The 25,479-nt window shown below is 41.2% G+C and overlaps 1 protein-coding gene and 1 long non-coding RNA gene across 3 annotated transcripts in view; one reads left to right on the forward strand and one right to left on the reverse strand.

Moving 5' to 3' along the window:
• LOC109285199 (uncharacterized) overlaps positions 1-15,723 on the forward strand; it is a 39,661-nt gene extending 23,938 nt beyond the window's left edge. Inside the window, exon 3 of the long non-coding RNA XR_002092858.2 lies at positions 15,660-15,723. This is a non-coding gene — a long non-coding RNA (uncharacterized LOC109285199). The remainder of the gene's footprint in view (positions 1-15,659) is intronic.
• The window catches only part of VPS13B (vacuolar protein sorting 13 homolog B), an 877,527-nt gene that overhangs the window by 324,591 nt on the left and 527,457 nt on the right, over positions 1-25,479 (reverse strand). For both annotated transcript variants that reach the window (XM_059723846.1, XM_006263597.4), the window contains 4 exons: positions 24,859-25,030; positions 21,357-21,471; positions 19,064-19,205; positions 15,509-15,914 (listed from right to left, as the gene is read on the reverse strand). In XM_059723846.1, coding sequence (XP_059579829.1) covers positions 15,509-15,914; positions 19,064-19,205; positions 21,357-21,471; positions 24,859-25,030 — 835 coding nt within the window. The remainder of the gene's footprint in view (positions 1-15,508; positions 15,915-19,063; positions 19,206-21,356; positions 21,472-24,858; positions 25,031-25,479) is intronic.

Here is a 25,479-nt window from a genome sequence, read left to right on the forward strand (position 1 = left end):
ACCTTCAAGGATGGAGAGTCCACGACCTCTCTGGGTAACCTCTTCTAGTGTTTTACCACCCACCTAGTGAGAACATTTTTCCTAATACCTAACCTAAACTTCCCTTGCTGCAACTTGAGACCATTGCTCCTTGTTCTGTGATCTGCCACCATTGAAAACAGTTTAGCTCTATCCTCCTTCGAACTACCCTTCGGGGAGTTGAAGGCTGCTACTAAATCCCATCTCAGTCTTCTCTTCTCTAGACTAAATAAGCCCAGTTCCCTCGGCCTCTTCTCAAAAATCATGTGCCTCAACCCCCTCACCCTTTCTGTTGCCCTCCACTGAACTCTCTCCAATTTGTCCACATCCTTTCTGTAGTGGGGGCCCAAAACTGAACACAGTACTCCAGATGTGGCCTCACCAGTGCTGAATAGAGGGGTATAGTCATTTCCCTTGATCTTCTGGCAAAACTTTTAACAATACAGCCCAGTATGCCTTTAGCTTTCATGGCAACAGGACACATTGCTGGTTCATTTACAGCTGTCCACTGTAACGCCCAGGTCCTTTTCTGCAGAGTTGCTGCCCAGCCAGTCAGTTCCCAGCCTGTATCAGTGAATGGGATTGTTCAGTCGTAAGTTCAGGACTTTGCAATCATCTCATGGTCGCTGCTGCCTAAGTTGCCATTTACTAGTACATTCCAAAGCAATTCTTCCCTGTTTGTGAGCAGCTGGTCAAGAACAGCATGGCCCCTAATTGGCTATTCCAACACTTGCAGCAGGAGGTTGTCCCTAACACTCTCCAAAAACTTCCTGGATTGCTTGCACACTGCACTACTGCCCTTCCACCACATGTCAGGGTGATTGAATTCTGCCATGAGAATCAGTGCTTGTGATTAATTGGGAAAATTCTGCTGTTTGAAGAAAGTCTCAGCCACCACTTCCTCCTCCTGGTCTAGCAGACCTCCACCAGGACATCACCCTTGTTGCTTTCCCCTCTGACCCTAACCCAGAGACTTTCAAACAGACTTGTCTCCAGGGTCATACTGGAGCTCTGAGCAATCATATGGCTCTGCTATATAAAGTGCAACTCCTCCTCCTCTTCTCCCTTGCCTGTCTTTTCTGAACAGTTTATACCCATCCATGACAGGGCTCCACTCATGCAAACTATCCCACTGAGTCTCTGTTATTCCAGTCATGCCATAGTTCTGTGACTGTGCAAGGACTTTGCATTCTTCCTGCCTGTTTCCCAGGCTCTGTGCATCCTTGTACAGGCACTTAAGGTAAGTAGTTGATTGCCATAATTTCTCAGGAAGAATGAGAACACTTCCCCTGTGGCCCCCTCTTGCTTGCTCTTCCTCCAGTTCACCCACTTCCTCATGGGGCTTTGGTCTCCATCCCCCACAAATCCAGCTTAAAGCCTTCCTCACTAGGTTAATGAGCCTGTCAGTGAAGATGCTCTTCCCTCTCTTCATCAGGTGGATCCCATTTCTTCCTAGCAATCCTTCTTCTTGGAACATCATCCCACAGTCAAAGAAGCCAAAGTCTTGCTGGTGATATAACCTGTGCAGCCATGCATTGATTTGCAGGATGCACTTGCTCCTGCCTGGACCCTTTCCCTTGACCAGAAAGATCAAAGAAAATACCACCTGAGCCCCTGTCCCTTTCACCAATAGCACTTCTGATTTGCTCAGGGTCTCCCCTGGTAGTATCATTGGTGCCCACATGGATGAGCATCATGGGGTACTAGTCAGAGGGCCAGATGAGTCTCAGTAATCCTTCCATGACATCTTGGATATGGGCTCTGGGGAAGCAGCAGGCTTCCTGAGACAAAGGGTCAGGTTGGCAGATGGACCTCTCCATTCCCCACAGAAGGGAGTCTCCAACCACCACTCCCTGTTGCTTCTTCTTGGTGGCCTCAATCCTTCCCACTTTGAGGAGGCCTAGCTTGTCCTCCTCCACCAATGGAAAATGCTCCTTGGCCTCAGTTGCTAGGGCTCCATATCTGTTCTCCAGATGAACTGCTGCAGGTGAAGATGAAGATTTCTGCTTGCTGCCAGAGGTTACAAGGTTCCAATTTCCACTTTCATGGTAGTTCATGTCTTTTCCCTTCTCTAGCACTGCCTCTGGCAGTTCTTCCTCCACAGTCCTGGAAGTTTCTTCCAGCTTCAAATTGATGAATTCATGGAGGAGGATGCTTTGGAACCTCACCACCTCCTGTATCTCTCTTGCTTGTTCCCTGAAAGACACCACCAGAAGGCACTGCTCATGCTGCAGGCACTCCCCCACCTGGTCATTACTGGAAGGGACCTGCAAGCTGCAGTCCCACAGAGCCAAACCCGAACCTGGATGGAAACCTCAGTGGTCAGCGGTCCTGCCTAGACAGATACCTCACAGGTGCAAGCAGAGGCAGTAAATGTGGCTCTGGTACTGTGATGTCTTCCAGCCATTTCCCTGAGTCTCTTAATCTGCCTCTTTTCTCTTACTGCCTTTCTTCCAAGCACACCTTCCTTAGTGAACTCACCAGGAAGCTGACCTGTTTACTGTTCCTTGGCCCCAAAGGGTTCCTTTTTCCCTGCTTCCTCACACCAAGTTGAAAGGCTATCCTCTCAAATGGGAGGTGGCACAAACTGACCCGCAAACAGACCACTGAACTGCCTACAAATTACTTGCCCTGCCCCTGTTTGCTGGTTCCCTGGTCACTCAAGGACTCTCCCTTTTACGCTCTTCTGGACCTGGACTGGCTCTGCCTCCTTGTTAGGGCTTTTGCCACATGCAGGCAGCACTCACTCAGCAATCAGCAATTACTCAGCTAGCAACACTACCAGCTTCTCAGAGCACATGCCCAAAACACAGAGACCATCAAACAAACACATCGCAAGCCAAGGTTGCAGTCTTCACAGTTTGCAAAGCAGACAGGATAAATATGTACCCTGGCTAAGTACAGACAGTCAAAAGCCCAAGGCTGAATCAATTTAATATCTGCAGGTTAATCTAAGCTACATATATGTAACCAATAAGCAAGACAACCAACATGCACTTTTGATTCTGGCAATGCAGCCATATGCCTTCAGTGGCCCAGGCCAGAAGCCAGGGGACACTAGAGCATGCCTCCCAGCAAAGCTGGAGCAAACAGCTTGGCCCAAGGCTAGCCCACCCACCATGTGAGGGGACAGGAGGTGTTGCAGGGAAGGTGCAAAGCATCCTGGGATGCTGTGGGACTGTGAGTTAGCTTGAATCTGGAGGGGATCTGGGACAGAAGTTCAATAAACTGATTTAACCTAAATTATCAGTTAAATCTGATACTACATTCATCCAGGTTTATCTTAAAACAGTTTTGGCCATTTTGAAAGCAGTTTACATGCACTGAACTTCTGTTGTGACAGGTTTTAACTGGTTCTGATCGCTTATACCAGTTTATGTGTAATTTCTGTCCCTAGCCCCAAAGACTAAGACAGCTCAGAGTCTGCAATGTATGTTTAGTATAGTATGTACTACTCTATATAATGTTGGAAAATAATCAGTGAAGGGAAGTCTCTTTTGTGACAATCAATACAATGAAACCTCTATTTTTCAATTTATCTGCTTTATGTTTTATATATCAGCCACATGTAGAAAAGGCTTACTTTAAATGCCCATGCAGTATTACATATAGGAACAGAGGTCTTCTGAGAAAAGAAAAACCAGACCATTGCTCACACCTCTTTTCCATGCTTCCCTTAAGGAAAGAAGCAACTCCCTATTTCAGCAATCATGTTAAGGTGAATTAGGTAACAGGTGCCTACCCCTTTTCCAGCTGCAAGGCAGAATGACCCACCCCCAAGTCAGGGGCCAGTGGGCTAGCATTAAGACCCAGCTTGCCCCTGCAGTGTCACTAGGAGAGCACCTGCAGCCAGTGCTTGTCCCAGTGGCAGCACAGAGAAAGTGCATGAAGCCAAAGCCCCACATCTGCAGGTCAGATCCACTGTTTGTTGACCCCTGAGCTCTAGGTTGTCAACCCTACAGGCTGTAAGTTGTTGACCCCTGAAAATTAGGCCATTTAAAGCACTCCTTCTGTGAAGGACTATGTGGCAATTGAGAAGCTACCAAGAACATACGAGGCATATGACCAAGCGGACTAATTTTCCTGCCCCATCCACAGAAATATACACATTTGTAGGCCTACATTTTCAACCCATTTCCCATCTGTAGCTTTCCAACAGTAGACTCCATGTGTCTTGTTCTGAAAACTAAATGTTAAGTTGCTAGAAGAGGGTTTAAATACTTTACTAAATCTAAGTAATAGATTGCCTTATGTAAAAAGAACTACTCAAGCCACATCCAGCTTCTTTAAATAGGTTCTCCAGTTTAGGTTATTTACTGGTGAACCAGAGAGACACTTTTTGTGGCCATACTCAGAAGTAAGGACATACAATTTCATAAATTAATTTCAGAAATCACAAAATCCAGGGCAACACTTATAGGATATTTTGAAAGAGTTGCAAGAAAAAACACACTAAATACAAGATGCAGTAGTTAACTACTAGTGATAATACCAATAATTTGCTTGAAAGAAAAACCACTGCTTAAAAATCAAATCTTAAGTCCTTACTCAGACCAGAAAAATACTCTGTTTTTTCTTGGTCATCCCATTGAAGGGGGAAGATAACATTATAACCATAAAAAAGTTATAATATTTTAAAAAAAATCAGAACTCTATATTGGACAAACTAGCAGGGCTATGTGAAGCTTCGGTCGCTGATTCGATTCAGAGATTTGGGCCGATTCGGCGGCTGAATCTCCAAATCTGAATCGAATCAGGAGACCCATTAATCTCTCCAAATCGAATTGGAAACCTTCAATTCGATTCAGAGAGATTTGATGATTCAGACATAGACACAGCTTTATATGTTTTTTCTACATAACTCAAGGTACCAGGCAGCTTGTGAATGCAGAGATGGTGGGACGGATGGAACGTCCCCCAGGATCGCAGAGGGGTCCCCTATGCACTTAGTGGCAGACCTGGAAGTGTACCAGAAGCAGTTCTCGTCCACTTCCGGGTCTGCTGTGGAGCACATGTGCATGGGGGACCCCTGCGTGATTGGCGACAGACCCGGAGGCTGACTGGAAGTACTTCTGTTCCACTTCTGGGTCCGCTGCCGAGCACATGGGAGCCCCCGCATTGCTCCTGTGGGACACTCCATCCACCCCACCATCTCAGCATTCACAAGCCACGCATGGTACTTCGAGTTATGTAGAAAAGACATTTAAAGCTGTGACTATGGCTGAATCACTGATTCTCTGACTAGCACTGTTACACAGCAATGCTAATTAACTTACATCAAGCATCATGTGGAGGTGGCTATGCTGCTTCTAGTTTAGGAGGGAGCCTCTCCAGAGTATTGTGGTTTACTTGGGGCCACTGCTGAGTAGAATGATCAAGTCTCCTTTCTAATTTGTACTAACTATCAAAAAAAATCTGGCACTACTGAATGAGGTGCTCTAAAAGAAAGCTGTGTTGGTCTAAGGGCATAGGCAGACAATGTTCTTCGGGTAAATATAATGCATCTCATCCAGTGTACTACGTGCCCTGATGGAAAATATGTAGGAGAAACCAAACAATTTCATACTAGAATGATTGCACACCAAAAATCTATCAAAGACAAAAATACCCAATAACCTGTGGGTGCATACTTTTCACAAGACAACCACTCTTTCTCCAGTCTTTCAGTTCTAATCCTCAAAGGGAATTTACAAAACACCTTTCATAGATGAACCTATGAACTTAACTTCATAAATCTAGTGTACACAAAAAATCATGAACTAAATCTAGACATTGGATTTATGGCACATTATAACCTGCAGGCAACCTCTCTACATTTTACCAGGTACACTTTATCACTAGGTCAACATTCCCAGGTTTTCCCCCTTCCACCTGCCTGTCTCACACCTATTATTTCTCATGGCCTCTGATCCTTACTGCCACACATTTGCATTTTCACAGACCTGCTTTTCGCATATTGGGTTCTATTCCATCCAGGCACTGGTGATGTGTAGGGGGTGCATGTGGGTGCAAAGGCATCCCCTGAGCGTGGCAGTGTACCCCCTATGAAAAGGTGCCACCGACACTGTTGGTGGCACCTGCGGGTGGTCGCCACTTGCTGCCCCCAGCAGTGTCTGCGGACGGTCAGCAATCACCACTGTCCGTCATCAATGCTGCCAGCAGCATCTGTGGGTGGTCGCTGCCCCCGGTTGGTGCTTGCCACCCCCCCCAACAGCGCTGGCAGCATCTGCAGGAGCTCCCACTTACTGCCGCTGCGCGCACAGCCATGCCCCACCAGCCACTGGGGACATGCATCATTCATGCATCCAGGAGACCACAAAAAACAACAGCAGAGTCTCTGTGCCTGAAGAAGCATGTTTGTACCTGAAAGCTTGCAAAGAACAATTTTTCCAATTATTTAGTCGGCCTAATAAAAGATATTATGTTTACCCTCATAACCTTATTTACCTAAAGAAAAGCAACACTGTTCTCTATTTAAAAGGAATAATAGGCCTCAATGCCAGAGGCATGACTAAGATGCGAGGTATGCGGGGGAGGGGTTACCAAGTACTGGAAAGCAGATGGGGAAGGTAGTAATCTTACCTCCCCACACATGAGATGCTGCTGTGGTACAGGCTGCTGCCGCCATGACACAGGCTCCCACTGCCACAGTACAAGTTCCCACGTCCCACCATTCTGATGCCTCACTTGCCCAAATTTACTTAAGCTACTTCAATGCTCAGTTGGGTCTGTTATTAACAGACAAGCCAAATAATGAGAAAGGAAAAACCAAATGTATTTTTAATAGATAACTAATCCAGAAAGCTTTTAGTGAAAATGTGACCACCACAATCCCATATAGTACATTAATTGTAATGCACACATTGAAATGTAAGTCCTTGTTTTGTATACGGGTATTAACTGAAAATATGATACAAATGTTTTTTGTAGATGAATTACAATGTGTGGAGGCCTTCAAAAACAGTTGTAGTTCTAAATTTAAAAGGGATCCTATCAACTTAAAATATTTTGCCTAGTTTTGCTGCAAAAATATTAATATAACTGTAGCTGAAATAAGAAGGTTATAGAAATGTATGTCTTTATTTTTCCCTCTCTTTGCTTTTTGAATTCAGCAGTGTTTCTGCATAGTAATTTTCTCTGTATAGTCAGTCAGTCAGCTTGCTAAGTCTTTCATTGAGGAACAGGGGGAAAAGAAACCAGGATAATAAAACCATTAAATCAGAGGCACACTTAGGTCAGAGGTTGTGTCTGAAAGTACTTTTCAGTAGTTTTTAAAAGGACATTTCAAATGGGTTGTTTCATGTTAATGCAAAAATAGAATAACTGAATTTCAAAGAAATGATCAAATCCATTAATAGCAATATTACTAGCTATATTGAAGGTTTATATTACTTTGACTTCTAAAGACCCCTGGATAAAGAACTGCATTGAAAACTCTTATTCCTAGGGCTAAAATAAGGAGTATCTCTGTGGAAAACACTGAATCCTAAATTTTTCAAGTGACCATGGGTACCCAACCTGAGACATCACCACAGGTTGCCATTTTCAGAAGGAGATCAAACTTTTCTGAAAATCTGACTTCAGTAAGGACTTCTCATGTTAAAAGTGTGGACTTAAATGCCCTTTTGCACTACTTTAATGGTGTTGCTGTTTACACTACCGGCAGCATATTTTGCGTTAATGGTGTGCTGTTTACACTGTCAGTAGCTTATTGCATGTAAAGTGACTTTGGGACATAGCAAAATAAAACATGTCCTAGGTGTTTTAGTTTGCTACCTTAGTAGCTACAGAGGGAAGCACTGGGCCCCATGCAGCTCAGGAGCTGTGCAGGCAGCCTAGTGGCAGCCCATGAAGACAAACTCCACTGAAGAAAAAAAAATGCGGGGAGCCTGATCTTTTTTTTTTCCCTCCCTGGAGTCTCCCTGCCTGAGTTGTGTGGGGGCCTGGTGCTTCCCTCCGCTGCTGTGGTGCCTCGGGACTTCCTGGGCTGGATGCCTGCAGGCAGCTGCTGCCTGGGGGGTACCACTGCAGCCGTGGAGGAAAGTACCGTGTGTCCCCCCCCTGCAGCTCAGGGACCACTCAGCTTGCCGGCAGCTTGTCCTCCCCCCCTCTCCCCCTGCCACCAGAGAGGCAGGTAAGCCTGACCCTTGTATACACACCATGGGGGTGTACCTCAGTTTAAATTGAAGCAAGTTTTTTTAAAAACCCACTGCTTCATTTTAGGGAGAATTAAACCCAAAGAATCCCCCATGGCTTGTACAAGCAGCCTATTTCACCAATGCTGTGTGCAAAGGTAAAGTCACCTCCCCTACTCCTTCTCGTAAGTCCTGTTTACTCATTGAAAAATCATCTTAGCCCTTGAGATCACAGCATAACACTAGGGCTAGGGACAGAAGTTACACATAAACTAGTGTAAGTCATCAGAAACTGTTTTAAAACTGTAACAGAACAGAAGATCAGTGTACATAAACCAGTTTCAAAATGTCTGAAACTGGTTTAAGATAAATGTGGTTGAATGTAGTATTAGACTTAACTGATTTGGGTCAAACTGGTTAATGAAACTTCTGTCCCAGACACCATCCTGGTTTGAGTTAAATCACAGTCCCCTGGCATCCAAGCATGCTTTCCAGCCCTCGGCTGGGCTGTGTTGTCTGCTCCAGAGAGCAGGGCTGGCCCCACCCCTCTGTTTCCTAGCCAGAGCAGTGAGGGCTGGCTGACAAGGGAGGGGGGAGCCAAGCCCAGCTGGGGATGCAGCCTAGTCTGCAGGGGGGGGAGGGGGGGGAGAGAACTGCTCCTCCCAGGCAAACCCCGGCTAAGGTCTGGGGTCAGAGAGGGGGGTTAAACACCCCTTCCCACACTCAAACTTACTGCTGGCTGAGACTGTGGACTACAAATTCCAGAAGCACCTGGAAGCAGGAAGAGGAAGTGATGAGCAACCCTGCAGAGTCCTGCTTCTGTGATTCTGGCCTGCAAGTCCCAGAGACCTTGAGGGAAGCAGGAAGAGGAAGTGAACATACAGCCCATGATGGCTATGTGCCAGAGAGCTGTGCTCTAGCACCCCCAGACTTCTGGGTGAGCCACTGCAGGCATATGGTTGCATTTCCTGAATCAAAATGTTCCCAGTTGTTTTTCAGTTTAATCTCTGCAGCTTAGACTAACTTTAGGCTTTTTGACTGTCTGTACTTAGCCCTGGAGTTCATATCAAGTTGCTTGTCAATTGTGACTTCAGAATCACTGCTTTGCAATATGCAATCCCTTATTCTCTAGTAATTGCTTACATTAGTTGTTCCAGAATGGGTTACTTTGCTTTGGGTTGTATTAACACACATTTTGTTTGAGTGTACCCAGGTTACCAAACACTATGCCTGGATATGGACAGAAAAACAATTTGCTGGAAATGAGATGGGGTGGCACTTTACTGTGCATCTCCTTCCCCTAGGATAACTGTACATGTACATGCTCTTTTTCTGGGTAAGTGGAAGCCAAACTGTGGTAGCACAGGTCTTCATAAGAGGGGTAAGTTGCCATGGTTTAGCTTCCATTTACCATGGAGAAAGAGCATGCACACAGTTATTTACTGCAAAACAGCTGATATATTATAAATTGCTTTCCACTTTCAACCCACGGTAAATTGTTCATATCCTGTGACTTTGCTATTCTCGTTATTACTTAGAATGTTGTCCATTTTCACATCATCTGTTAACAGAAGTGATTTTATATTTACTTATAAATGATTAATGAAAATGATGAGTATTACTGGACCCAGTCCTCGTACCTAAATAGGAAAAGCCCTGTTCAACTACTTTTCCCATATGAATCCCCTTTGACAACTACTATTTCCTTCATAACCATGTTGATTGTAATTGATTAAATTCCCATCACAAAGTTTTCTATTGAATCCTTATCTACTTTTCCATTATCTTGCCTTGGCTTGATGGCAGGCTAAACTGGTCTCTAGTTAGCTGTGTCATCCTATTTGCCATTGTTTAATATTGCTAGAATGCTGGTACTTGCTTAGTCTTCTGAAATCCTCCCAGTATTAAAGAATCATAGAAAAGCAGGGCTGGAAAGGACATTTGGAGGTTATCTGGTCCAACCCCCTGCACAAGACAGGATCAACTTCATGCAAATTATCCCATACAAGTGCTTGTCTAACCTATTTCTAAAACTACACAACCAACCTTGTTGCACAACTACAAGGCATATTGCCTAAAACACCAGGGCTAGGGACAGATAATCAAAAAGCTTGAATTAATTCAACTTTTGCAGGTTAGTTTAACCTGCAAAGCTTGAAGCAATTTGAAGGTGGATAGACAGTCCCTTTTCATTCCAGAAATACAGGTACATTCCTGTAATGGCTCAGGCTAGAAGCCAGGGGGTACTAGATCAGCCCTTCCTTCCCTTCCACAATGCTGAGCTGTGGGGTGGGGGGGGGGAGGGGGAGGAGGGCAGGCCCCGGCAGGATGCTCTGGTTAGAGATGAGTGTAAATCCCAAACCTACCTGCACTGTCCCAGGCTTTTCCCAGCTTGTTGCTCAAGGGGCGGGAGTGTTACCAGACCCTGCATCTGTTGATGATACTGAGCTTTTCCATCTCCCTCTCCCTCTCCCTGTTCCTTCATACTGTCTGCAAACCCGGTCATTTCTAACACCTTTCTCTGTCCCCTCTTGAATACTGACAGATTGCAGCCAGTAGGTTGCTTGTCAGAACAAAAATTTATCAGCCTATCAAGCCCTACAAAAGAAAACACTTAATCATTAGTTTCAGGCTCTTCTCATCTGCAGGGTACATTTGCAAGCCACTAGCTGTCTGCCCTTTGTTCCAGTGTAATTGAAGACCCAGACAGACACCTTTAAGCAGTAGCTAGCATTGGTGGTGGGGGGGGGCATGGTCAAATGCCAGGTCCCTGTGCTGGGGTCCCTGCCATGAGAGAGGGGCGAGAGGGGGGATCCCTGCTTGAGCAGCCAGTGGGGGGCGGTGAGGGGGGGGAGGCAGGGGGAAGCCTGGCAGCCCCTGCAGGCCCTCAGCCAGCCAGGGCAGTGACAGTGCTCTGGCTAGGAAGGAGAGGGATGGGGCCAACCCAGCTCTGCTCCAGCAGACAGCCCAGTGCAGCCCATGACTGCAAAGCATCTGGGATGCTGGGGGACTCTGGTTTAACTTAAACCAGGAAGGAGTCTGGGACAGACATTGCATAAACTTGTTTGACCCAAATCAGTTAAGTCTGATACTACATTCAACCAGGTTTATCTCAAACCGGGTTCAGCCATTTTGAAACTGGTTTATATGCACTGAATGTCTATTCTGTTACAGGTTTAAATCAGTTTTTGATCACTTATAACCAGTTTATGTGTAACTTCTGTCATTAGCCCAAAAGCACTCTAACCAGCCACAGGTAATACAGAGATGAGGACAGTCAGTGTCCCACCACTGTGAGGGTATTAAATGTACAAGAGATCCAAGGAAGAGGGTCAGGTCCCTGCCTCCAGAGGAAGGCAAACCCCCCCCTCCCCCCAGTCTATACCAATTTGACCATGGAGTAAAATTCCTTCCTGATCCTAAATGTGACCATCAGCCTGATCTTGGTAATATGAGATTTACTAAATACAAACATCAGCTGGCCAACAATCACTTTAGCCAATTAGTTTAGGCCTCTTGAGTGCAAGTTATCTGAGCGTGCTGATTGAAAACATTTATCTCTATTGTCTAACATCTTCCTTGGTTACTAGTTAATTGAAAAGTATTTGGTCATTCTCATATGATACAAGTACTTAATCTTTTTTAATATAGAAAATACTTAAGCCTTTTTACATTATTAACAATTTTATCATGTCTGTCTAGTGATGACCAATATCACTGCTTGAATTTCTTTTATTCTCCGATTATATTTAAAAACAACTTACTGTCTTTAGCCCTGCCAACCAAGGATTCCTCTCTGTTTTTACTTTCCTTCATCAGTTTTCTAAACTTAATTCTTTATTTACATTCACTGCTATTTCTCCCTTTTTACTAACTTTGTTTTTATATTTCTAACTTGTGCCTCATTCCAGCACTGAGCAATAGTAGGTTTTTAGCCAATGCTTGAAACTGACCACATCAATAAAACAAGCTGCAGGTAGCTGCAGTTTTACTTCTACTCTGTTCACTAAGATGGTTTACTACACACCAATCCATTATAAAAAAGAATTACTGTTATTATGGTACTACCACAACATTTAAGATTAACAAGTTGTAGCCTACTTTAAATTAGTGAGAAGTTAATACTTGTCAACTTGGTTATTTTACAAATGGTCATGCAGTTTCTTATAGAAGCTTGCCATGGCTGCATGTATACAGGCTGGATTCATCATTACTTATTTTCTCTTTCTGCACATAGGAACACAACTTTACATTTTTCTTTGTGAGAAAGGTAGTCCTGCTGGGCAGCAGAGGGTAAGAACATCTGCTTACCTATGACTGGAAAATAAATTGAGGTTATCATCTTTCTCCCAACCCCAGAGTAATCAAGATGAGATATAATTCTCCTGTATTAAGCAACTCCTTTAAATAACAGATGGTGAATTAAGTCTTAAGGGCCAGGTAGTCTCTCTGATATATGGCATTTTTCTAACAGCAGAACTAACACCAGAAATACTGGCCATATTCAAACCTTTGCTTTTGTTATACAAGGACAAAGGGAGACACCTTTCAGAAATACCTGAGTATGGAAAGGGCTAGAAACAAAGAAGTGACAGAGACCTTCATTTTGATGAAATTCCAGAAAATCCTATCTTTTGGGATAAAACGTCAGTAAAGTTTTATTCTTTTCAGCCATTTTAAAAGATGTATATCTTTTTACTACCTTTAATCATGCTTAATCAGGACAATTCAGCTATTTGTGGATGCTTAAAAATGTGCATAGCATAAGGTCAGTCTATTTATCCTCTTTTTTCAGGCAGACAGTGGTTTTTTTTAATATAAATTAAATTTTAATGAAATTCATAGCTACAGATGCTGCAAAAGCATATTCTTTAAAAACATTTCTTGACAGCATGCCCCAGACTCCCTTCCCTGAAGAACGATAACTCTTTCTTGCCAACAAAACCAGTCTAATTTTATCTCTGTGTCTTTTCACCATTCCCAGTTGGAAAATTGTAGAGGATGCTGGCAAAAAAATAATCCAACTAAACTCTCTCTGTCTGCACCTCTTGTAGTTAGGTTATGAGAAAATGTAAACTCTATTCTCATAGGACTAGATTACATATTATTGTACACAGTGGTAACAAACCATACCTACATGACTTATGTAAAATGTATCATTATGCCAGTAATAGAATTCTTCAGTAGTATAATTGTTGACAGTGGGAATAATTCATTTTCTCTAGCTGAGGGAAAACATATTTTAAGAAACGGTTACAGATAAAAAAAAAATACACAGGAAAAATTCAAACCCTGATTATCTATAGCTCAGTTACCTAACCCACAGTTGTCTGAGAAAGACTACACACAGACTTCACATTTGTCCAGAGAAAAACCATTTTCTCCCAAGATCCATGCAATAGTTCAGACATACACGTCTATTGTCCCAGGATAAAACCTAAAAAGGTCTGCATGATAAGAAGTGCTAACAGTTTGTCCCAAGACATCAGGAAACATGTCTGAATGGTTGTCCCAGGACTGCATCTCTGAATCAAAGGCAGAAAAGTAGCAGGGCATTCATCCACTCACTAAACTTGATCGGAAGGTCGATGGGTGTACATACCAATCCTTCAGCTTTACTGTTATAAAACAAAAAAGGCACAAGCTATCCTGGACACATGCAACATCTGTTGGTAGCCAGAGTAACTTACAGTATCCTCAATGAGTTAAATACCATATATATTCAAATCTAAGAGGAGATATTTTTCCCTAAGAAACATAGGACAAACAGCCTTATATAAAGCTGGATTCAAGTACTGGCCTGGAGCAGGTGGCAGCTCAGTTCTGGCTTTGGCCCCAGTTCCAGCAACAGCAGCAGCACCACTGCCAGGCTGAAGCTGGAGCTAAGCCACTGTGTGCCCCAAACCACAATAGCTAGTTTTATGGGAGCACGGGGCAGCTCACAAGGGTGGAGGATACACAGGGGAGACCCCACAGTGTTAGACATGAAGGGAAGTGCAAGGGAGACTGTGCCACCTGGACCCTTGACCTCTTGCCTTCCCCCCACCCCCTCTACATTCTCCCACTTCTTACCCTCTAGCTCTGGCTCCTTGAGCCCAGATCTACTGCTACTGCTTCTCCCTGGCCAGTCTGGGCTGTGGCCAGGGCTGCTGCTGACTGCCCAAAGCCAGAACCAGAGCCACTCAGAAGGCAAGTGGTGTAGGGAGTAGGGGTGGGGGAAGAGGCAGGCACAGGAGAAATGCCAGTCCAGGAAACAAGGGGGCACATGGTGGGGGCAAGTGGGAGACAGGACAGTCAGCAGGGGTATAGGCATAGGCATGGGGAGGCAGGGGGCAGGTATAGGCATGGGGGTAAGGGGTGGGGGCAGGCACATGAATGGAGGGCAAATGGTGGGGGGGGTCAGATGGCAAGGATGTAGATATGGAGAGGCAGGTAGGAGAGGCAAGGACCAACTGTCTGGCCCCTTGCCACTGCTGGGGGTAAGGAGATGAGTTTAAGACAACCTTCCAATAATTAGATTCTGTGCATGGAAAATTATAAAAAATATATAATTTTCCATGTATAGAATTTAATTACTGGGCAGTCATCTTAAATTCAAGGTCATCTTAGAGTTGGGTAAGTACGGTACCCTGAAAATATCCTGAATGCAAACTTATTCAGTGTTTCTCAAGATGTATATAATGAAGGCTGAACAGCATTTTTTGGTGTGTATTAATCCCCTTAGTACCCAGACAGAAGGGAAAAGTTAAACTGAGCACAATAATTTTCATCCATCCCATCTTTCAAAACATTCAGCTTTCTATAGTATGCATTACCATAGAATCTAATGTCCCTTTCTCATAGATGGATCCATTTGGGTGGACTCCTCTACCAGCACGGAGACTGCTGGATTCACTATGGCCAAGTACTAGCCCAAATGTCCACCACATAAGAATCAGGGCTTAAGTTATTTGAATACAGCTCTTGAGAACATCTTAGGCAATCCCATGCCTAAACACTTTTTATTAGAACAGGCGAAAGTGGAGATAAAAGGGATTTCTAAAATAACTTTTTCTGAGACTCTTAGAGATCTAGTATGAATAATAATAACGTGTCTGTCTGTGTATTACTGTATGAAAGCCCCAGGGGCTTTCTTAAATATATCTGTATCTCTAGGAGCACTGAACTAAATAAAGGTAGATTTTTTTTTTTTTTTCAGTCAGAGACTAGATCTCTTGTCTGGAACAAGGAAAAACTGTTTATGAGCTTTGGGTTTACCTAGAAAGAAAATATCTACAGCAAAGATGACCTTCAGAAAAGAAGCTGAAGGAGATAAAAGTTTCATATCATAAATACATTCTAATAGAGTACAGTACCTCCTGTGTGTTGTATTCCCTCAGTTTTGGGAAAGAAGACTCTGATTACACCTGTGTTGATATAAATCAAAGGTAAGTTGCGAGATGTTAAAGTGTGACTTCTCATAGGCTGGCCAGGTGATTTTCTTTTCTCCTTTTGACTTCTTGGTAGCCTTGCTTGAAATATATTTGCAATTGCATTGAGCAAAGGGAAACAGAGGACAACATCAAATGCCTGAGCAGAAAGAAGGATCTCATGAAGAAAATGAGGAGAACCATCAGAGAGACCTTCCGATAACTTATGAAAAGTTCTTCGTTCATTTCTTGATATCAACTTGTGCCGGACATTTTTTGTCACAGCCTTTGTATAAGTGAGAGAGAGGAATCCATGTTGTTGGTGTGAGCCATCTAAAAGTTTTGAAGTTGTCTGTTCCAAGAAAAAGAAAACAAAAATGAAACTGCTTCAAAGAGATTTTAAACATCTTGTAAAGAGACCAGTTGTGATGGAATTAAAACCTAAAACTGTTAAACTATCTCTTTCCAAACATCAAAGGGTTCTTTAGAAGGAACATCTACCTCACAGAATGGACTATACGTTTGCATAGCACTATCCCCACAGCTGCTGTGTGCTAAAGCAGCAAGTCCAATGTAACCTAACTTTCCTTTTGACTGTTCATCAATGCATTGAATAATTCATTAAAAATAGAGTCTGGTAAAGTAATTATTTCTCAGATCCTGCTATCCAAAATAATCCTTATATTGGGAAAGTCAATTTACCAAACAAACATTTTTTTCACTCACAGAGTATGGAAAAACATACATTTGATGAGGTTTCAAAAGGGGAGGGGGAGCTGTTGCTCCAGACCACACAGCAGCTGTTCTGTTGTAAAAATTATGCATGGACAGGCAGGGAGCTATACAAATGTAGTAAAACAGCTCCAACTTTAACACTGTTTTATCCAGGGTTACAGTTGCAGCAGTTTTGCTACATATGTATTGCTCCCAGCTTGTACACATGTAACTGTTTCAACATAACAGCTGCTGTGTGGTCTGTAGCAATAGCTCCCCATCCCCTTTTGAAACCATTCCAAATGTACATTTGCCTGTATCTTCAAACTTAGAATTATCTTTTTAACATGCTTTTTATTTTAGAGAGCTCTTATTATCATTTTTCATTATTCTTTTTGCAGGTCCAACTAGTGCTCTGGATCAGAGCTATTTGGAGTTGTGAAATACATGTGTATGTTAGGTCTGTCCTGCAACACATTTATAATGAACACTATTCCCTGAAGGATTGACTTGTTTTTGACTCCACCATCTCGGAGTAGTTAAAGGAGAATTTCCATATACTAGGCACTAAAACAATTAATGTATGAACATAAAAATACTTTCCAAATTTATTCCATTAAACTTCAGACTGGGGGGGGGGGAGGGAACGGACCCCTCTCTAGTCAGAGCATCTTGCCAGGGCCTGGCCACATACCCTCAGCTCAGCACTACAGAAGGGAAGGGAGGGCTGCTCTAGCACCCCCTGGCTTCTAGCCTGAGCCACTGCAGGCATGTGACTGCATTTTTTCAGTCCAGAGGGGATGTTTATATGGTTACAACTGGTTTAATCTAGCCAGGTTAGATTAACCTGCAAAGATTGAATCAATTAAGACTCAGGCTCTTTGAATGTCTGTCCCTATCCCTGAAAATCTCTTTTGGTATTTAATTAAAACATTAGATTCTGATTGAAAATTGACTTTGGATGAGTTATAGTAAAAATTGAGAATTTTAAAATAAACTAGTAGAATAAATGTAATGTTCTTAATTAATTTAGGAAAGCAATTGAAAGAAAACACACATTTATTTTGATAGAAACCTACACCACTTTATTCATATTGTCTTTAATTACTCAAGCACAAGTATGGCAACTGCAGTTTGCAAACAGATGCTTCTTTCAACGTTTTAAGATTTATTTCCAAATGTTACTTTATTTTATTTTATTTTTTATAAATGCAGGTACTAGGCCTCCTTAGATAAATGTAATGAATATTTTAAGTGATGAAAAGTTGAAAGAACATATGATAAAATGATTTAAAACAAATTAGTAAGTTAGATATCATTATTAGAAAAATTAAAACAACTAAAACAAATAAGAGAATGCATCACATTGACATATTTATGATATAAAATAAATCAGAATGGAACAGAACTTCCACTAACCTGAAAAGATTCTATGTCATTGCTCACTGCTGCAAGATAAAATGCCCAATATTTTAACGTACTTAGGTTTCTCAACTCTCATGATTTTGAATGGAACTGGTGGCAAATTTGTACCTGAATGAATATATTTTTAAAAATTATTTCTTTCTGTGAATGCTTGCATGGCATTTTAGAAATCAGGTCACTTTTATTTAAAAGTAAACGGAATAACTGGCCTAATGATAGCCCTTCTCCTTCCTTCCACAGCTTAAAACACTTTGGACCTTTTCATGCTCTCTGGAATTATATCCAGACCTATATTCTCACCTATTTATGATTTAGTCTGATCCAATAAAAAGGGGGTCATTAAAGGGAAGCAAAATTTATACTCCTTGCTGGTTGAAAATATTGTAATGTTCAAATTATGCTAAAAATGAGATGTTCATTGTAATCACTTTATATGAATAATTGAATTACAAATAATATGTAATATCAAAATGGGATTTAGGCATAAAGTAAATGTGCTGACCTATTCACTTGAGGCACCATTCATAAAGTGCAATGTTAAATATTTGTTTTGCTCACATATTTGGGTCCATATCCTGCAATCAGTTCCACACATGTTTTTCTATAAAGCGAGAAAGCTCTGATTTCAAAAGAACTTCTCACCTGCTTAACTGTTTTGTGAGATCAGGACACAGGCAGTCTAAAGGAAGCATATTAGCTTTGCTACTTTGCCAAGTGATACTAGCATACATTTCAGAGGAAGCCAAAGGACTTTCCTTCCCAAGCTCAGGCAGAAATTTGACAATTCTTACTAAAGGGAAAGGGGGAAGTAAAACAGATAATGTAACAGAAATATTCAGTGCAGAGAAAGTATAAATGACAAAAAAGGGGGAAGCAAGGAGTTTTTTTGTAATATCTTTTACTGGATGAAGGATATTTTGTACCCAAAAACCTGTCTAATATCTCTCCCAAATATTCAATTCGCCCAATAGAACAGAGGTTCCCAACCTCCGGGCTGCGGCCTGGTACCAGACCATGAAGGGTTGGCTGCCGGTCTGCAGGAGGGTTGGCTGCCAGACTGGAAGTCCAGAAGTGACCATATACTATAGACCCACAGCCAACACTATTTTTATACTGTCAGTCCACACTTCGTTTGTATTTTGCTAGTTTGTGGTCACTTCCGGTCCACGGTCTAAAAAGGTTGGGAACCACTGCAATAGCTGATAGAATTAATAAAGATCTCTCTCATGTAAGTGCTGGACCATCATGGCTACAACAACTCCAACTGAAAAGAATGAAGTTTATTTCAATTATGACAATTTTTCTGCCCTACTGTTCGTTAGTGGAAGTTCTGTATTATATGTTTTCAAAATGATTTCTTACAGAAGGAAAGAAGCCAGAGAAATTACTGAAAGGGTCCTGCTTGCTGACGGGTCGAACCAGCAAGGTACGTCTGTTCAGCTTGTCAGTACAGGAAAGGAATACACCTCCATATTGCCCCAGAGACCAACAGTCTTCCCCGAGGCTTGAGGTGATGAACAGGGCGTTGGGGTGGGAGGCAGGGAAGCAGGAAGAGAAAAAAGCCAAAAATAAAACACTATGAGCAAAAAAAATTAATAAATTAGAATCATAAATTGCGCTGAAACCTGTTTAGCACTATGAAACTATGAGATGTAGCCTATGGTGTACCTTCATCTGCCATTCCGAAATTCAAGGAATCCAAAAGAAAATCATGTGAGAAAATTAAATTTGAAAATTTTAAGGGAAAGAAAGATCTAGCGAGAGATAGGGAGATACATGGAATTAAAGTCTAACAGAATTCTGCAGACACAAAATAGATGTATCAGGTGATTTCAGCAAAAAGCTTGATTAGAATGAAGAATGATGATTACAAGAACCAAGAAACTCAAGGCAGGGGAAGTGTATTGAAATACTTTTCAAATTTCTAGTACCTGTTCACAAAAATATAGTTGGTTATAAAGGGGTAAAATGTTGCTTTGAACTATAATTCTTGTAATCATCTTTCCTAATGTGCCCAAGAACAAAGAAAATTACATGGTTTAATTTTTAAGGCAGAGTTATTTTGTTAAGAATCTTATTTTACTAAAGAAATCTCACCACAAGCTTTTCTTTGCAATGTAGAAATATTCCTTCAAAATGTCCTGACTGCCAGCCTTCCCCTGGCCTGGAAGATAGAATGTTCAACTTATCTGTTCTCTGCTTTTGGTCTGAATCCAGAGAATTTGCCATGTAAAACCATACTTTGTAATGATTGTGAATTGTAAACTGGACTTGACAGTGCAAACAATAACACAATTATTCTGAGTGGAATAGTTTAATATTTTGATAAAATTTAGCAGCAAAGAATACTGCTAGGATGGAAGAATTTGCCATGGAAAATGTGGAACTTTAGACTATTCATAGCAAATGACCTCCCCTCAAGACTTGCACACAATCCCTAGAAAAATCCCTTGCTTTTTAATAGCTGAAAGGCGACTGGTGTACTCAAACATATCTCAAAACATCATGACTGGACCAAAACAGAAGTTTCTAGATATAAAACATAAGGTCTGATTAGTAATTGTTACAATATGTGCAAACCAAATAGTTCTAATTCAGATGAAAGAAAGAAAACTCAGACTCAAGGCTCTACTTTTCATAAATATCCTAAGACAGGGATGGACAAACTGCAGCCCAAGAGTCGCACGCGTTTCCCAGGCAGTTTAAATACAACTCATGAAGAAAGTCATTTAACAGCAAATGATGTTGTGAACTTGGGCATCATGTACAGATCACTGACTCTGGGAAACATGCATGTCAAAATTTCTGTGCCCTGTGGCTCTCGGCTATGTCAAGATTTTGATTTGCAGCTTAAGAGTGAAGAAGTTTGGCCACCCCTGCCTATGTTGTTTGTTTATTACACTGTCTCAATGTTCTCAGTATCTCAGCTAAAGGCAGACTAGGAGGCTTCACTAAATTTTCTTTCTACTGTCCAGAATGGAAAGGTTAAAAAAAACCCATCCAAATCTTCAAAATGCAGCACAATGGGCAGACAGACTATTTGGCACTGTCCCTCAGGAGTGCTAATTAGCCTGCCTGAAGCACCAGACGGATGATTGCTTCCAGTCTGATGGCAGCCCTTCAGTATCACTACAGTATTTTTGAAGTTCCTGCTGCCCAGGACAGTAAGTTTACTGTGTGGGCATGGCTTTGTCCCACACCGCTATGCCACAGCCACAGCCACAGATATACTTCTTTGTTAGAAATTTTCTCCTGATGCCTTAAAATAAATTTTACAAAATAGGAGTTATAAAAAAATTAGACGTTTATCATTTCTTAGAATTAAAGTTACCATGATCCGGTATTTGAAGCATTTATTTTAAATATTTGGACTATGGCTAAAGATTTAGTCTGACAAATACTAATTTTCAATGGTAGCACACACAGAAAATGCTTTTTCTTTCCCCTTTCTTGAGGCTGAAGCATCCCCCTTTGACAACAAGTCTAATTCTGAGAAACTGTGGTACCTATGTTCACTGTTTTAAAAATCTTGCTCAGCCTTATTCTACTGTATTCAACAATGAATTTTCTCTATGAAGAATTAAATAGTATTTTTAGTTAGGAAAAAAGTTTCCTTGCATTGGAATGGAATTAATATATTAATTTTATTAAATACCTGTTCCTGTAGTGGTCAATGTTGAAGCTTTCAATTTTACATTTGACTTTGGTATACACATCCTGCATATCTACTGAGGCGCTGAGATCTTCTAGTTCACTGACAACACAAATTTCTGGAATAAGCAGTAAAAAAATCAGGTGAATATTCATGAACTGCAACTCCTATGAATCTGTATTATAAATAAAATGGTGTTTTTAAGCCCAAAAATGTTGCTGGACCACTACAATCTGAATCCTGAATTCCTGTCTTGCATGGTTCAGGGCGTTTTCCACAGTAGATTTTTGTTCAGTCACACTACAGATAAAAACCACTGAGAAAAGTCAGAATGCTAACTTCTGCTAAAATCCTGAGAGAGATTTGAGGGGAGATTGATTTGGGGGGCAGTGTGGTTTAGTGGATAAAGAATTGGTGTGAGGGTCAGAAGACCTTGGTTTAGAGTTCAAGGCCCTTTGCCACTGAACAGCACAGTGGTTTTAGATAAGGCAACAGACTTCTATGCCTTGAATCTTGTGACCTTTCACTATGGGTAATGATGTCTATACCTCCTCTGTAGACCACTTTGAGATCTAATGATGAAAACCAACGTACAAGATATAGATGATATAACAAATACATCAAACTCAGAAGATCATTTAATCAAATGCTATAATAATGAGTTAAATACTATTTTGAGAGTGCAGTATATCATATTTTCTCTCACACAACCTGAAACCTTTTCCAAAAAAACAAAACCAAACCAGCACTTGGAAATTGCGATACATGCTTTAAACATATTCTCCATATGCACAGAGCAACTTTTTCACAAATGGAATTTTGTCTGCCTCTGCTTTTTAGATCAACACAGCTACAAGCTACATCCCTGCTTTAAGCAAGGAAATATGGTAACAGCTGCTTCTGCTGATGAAACATCTGCTGGGGAAAGAGAAGTAATGCAGCATATGCTGCAAAGGGGGTTCCCTAAGCTATGGACACTTTCTCTTTTCCCCAGCAGAGGCTTACGCTGCACAAGCTGGAAGGTGCTGCTGACTGCCAACCCAGCTTAGCTTGAGAAAAGAAGGGAAGAGAAAATGGATTGGGTATTTTTGGCTCAGCCAGCAGCACCTACTGCATCCTGCAGCCAGGGGGTTGACAGGGAAGCTACAATGTTTTGTTCACCCTACCCAAATGCAGTTGCCTGTGTTTTCTCTGGGAAAATAAAATACCAGTATTTTGAAGGAAATAACTTTTTTCTTCGTTTCTACCTTTCAAAGACAAGAGGTGTAGCTTATTCAGGGGCACAGTGTATGTAAGAAAATATGGTAAAATTCTGCACAGATTAGATGCATCCTAGATAGACTGGATTTTAAGCAGCTGTCAAAGAGCTTTTAAAATGTCAACAGCTAGTTCCACCAACCAAAACCTGGATAATGTCTCCTGTCACACCATCCACAATTGTTTAAACAGATACAGTAAGCTCTCAAATAGTATAAAGAGCTCTTTTATTGTAACATGTCTTCTTTAGTTGTAATACTGCTGCTCTACTTAAACCTGTTAATAGTTGTCATGACAGGTGTCTGATACAACAGTTTTGTGGGAAAAAAAATAGTACATGATCATGTAATTAAAAATTATCAAAAGTATCAAGCCAGTGATTGTCAACCACAGTGCGGGGCAGCCTTGGGTGCCACCAGATTTTCTGAAGAGTGTCGGAGGTGTGAGGAGATAAGTGAGGTGTTAGGAGATAAGCAGATAAAGGCAGGCTTAGGCTTGTCCCTGCCTAGATGATTCCCCATATCCACCACTGCTAGGCCCCTCTTCAAGGAGGTAAGCACTAGGGCTGTGTGAAATTTTGTTGCAGCCTCCTGTCATTCGGCGGAGATCCAGGGGCCCGCACCCCCGGGAGCAGTCTGGCACAGCCCCACAGCCCTCCCGGAGGTGCGGACCACTGGATCTGCATGCCAGACAATGGGAGGCTGCCGCTACTGGCAAGTTTTGCTTTCAAGACTTTGAGGTGCAGTTTCCGAGAAACCTGTGCACCCATCTCCTTCAGGCTTCATGCCCTCAGAAGGGGCTACCATCCCTGCAATTTGTATCCAAATCAGGGAAGAGATGGCAACATTTTAGGCATTTTCATGATTCCCCATTATAGCCTAAGGGTGAAACGTTGAAACAAGTTGAAATAGCAAAACAGTTTCGACAAAACAAAATGGGACAGTGCTTCAAAACAAAAAGAAACGATGAAACAAAACACTGTCCCTTTGAAATGTCAAAACAGACATCCTATCTCTATCCCAAACAATATCCTTATGAAGAACAGAGAGTACAATCCAGTAGAAAAATTTTAAATTTTGTTAATAAATACAACATCAACACTTTCTCCTGTTGTCTACATAGACTTTGGGGACATGAATATGTACAGAGAACAGACTGATAATTGTGTCTGACTCTTAAAATCAAAACATAAAACATAAAAGCTGTATTAATAATGGTATAGCAGTGTTGGGAAACTGAAACTGGTGGATTACTGTACTCTCTTCTTGGGAAAGGTTGCATCATTAAGCAAAGGGAAATTCCAGAATTCAGTATGTTATGTAGAATGTATAGCTATTAGCTACATTTAGAAAAATGCGCGTGCTTTTAAACTGCTGCACTGAAACAATAGGACTTTTTCTCCTCAGCAGAACTTTTTTCCTTAGAAAAAATAATTACAGGACTTTTAAAAATAATATCTATCTATCTATACTTCTTTTATATCTTCAAAGTGCTTTACAAGGTCAAAGTCATTTATCATCCTTTTCACGAAGTCTACTGAATTTTAAGAATCGTTTCCTTGCATTGTTTTTGTTGTCAAGTACAAGTAGAATTCATTAAAAAGAATCTGAATCGCATATCCTAAAACAATTATTATTCAAACTCACAGATTAGTAAGTGATGTATAAAGTGTGTAATATAACTCTTTTATAAATAATATAATTGATGATAATAATCAACCTAGAGTTTCTCAAAGAAAGAAAAGATGAGTAATGGATTATCTACTACTTACCATTAAATCATATTTCTACTTCCAATATTAAACATAAACATTACATTTAAAAGGATATTACAGTGATTGACTTAAATTCATGACATTAAGACAATTATGAATATTTTAGAAGTGTCAACAAAAATCCAAAGCTGTTTAAATTGCTTAAAAGGGACTTGCATGTCATCACAAAAAACGTTATTGAAAGCTCCATGCTGCTGCTGTACAACTACAGTCCTATATCATTTAAAATTACTAATTAAATGTTATTTCAAACTTGCTATAGTCCCTATTCCTTATGAAGGAACACTCTTAAGGATCCTGGTAAATTTTCATCTCCGGTATGACAGCCTGTTGGAACATACTAGAAAATTGACTAAGTCCATGATTTTTTTAAAATTACTGTGTATATGATTCATGACCACCTGCTTAAAGATAAAGTAATTTAATCTTAAAAGAATTTTAAAAATGTCATATAACTACTTCTGTGCATAATACCTGTGCCTGTGTTTCCAGGATCTGGTGCAAACAATTTTATAGTAATTTTTGGCAACATCCACTGCATCCATAGGCTTACACGTCCACTTGATATTCCAATGTTACTTGTTGTTTGCTCCAAGGTAACCGAGTCTGAGAATGGAGAGTCATCTCCACCTGGTACCGAATCGCCCTAAAACAGCATGAATATTGACTGTGAATATTCAATGAAAAATCATATTGTATAACAGTTTAAGAAGTAACACTCATGATCCAGTGATCAAAAAACCTAGATCATTTACTTATACAGGCAGTCCTCAGACTTGCGATAACTGGTTCCTGAAAACCATGTCTTACGTTGAAATGTTGCAACTCGGAACCAATTTTCTCATAAGAAACAATGTTATAAATGGGGGATTGGTTCCTGAACCAAGGTCCAATACCCTATTTTCACCAAAAATACCCCAGAATTTTGTACTTCATCAATTATAGATGAGTAATGTAGCTACATTAATGTATTTATATTATAAATAGCAATCATATTGATTTGGAAGAACTTCTTTGAGGTGACTTTGTTGGACTTTTTGAAGGGCTCTTGGTTAGAATTTTTGAAGGGCTCTTGGCTGGAATCTTCTCAGGAGT

Source organism: Alligator mississippiensis, chromosome 3, assembly GCF_030867095.1.
Source record: "Alligator mississippiensis isolate rAllMis1 chromosome 3, rAllMis1, whole genome shotgun sequence".
In the NCBI taxonomy this organism is placed as follows: Eukaryota; Metazoa; Chordata; order Crocodylia; family Alligatoridae; genus Alligator; species Alligator mississippiensis.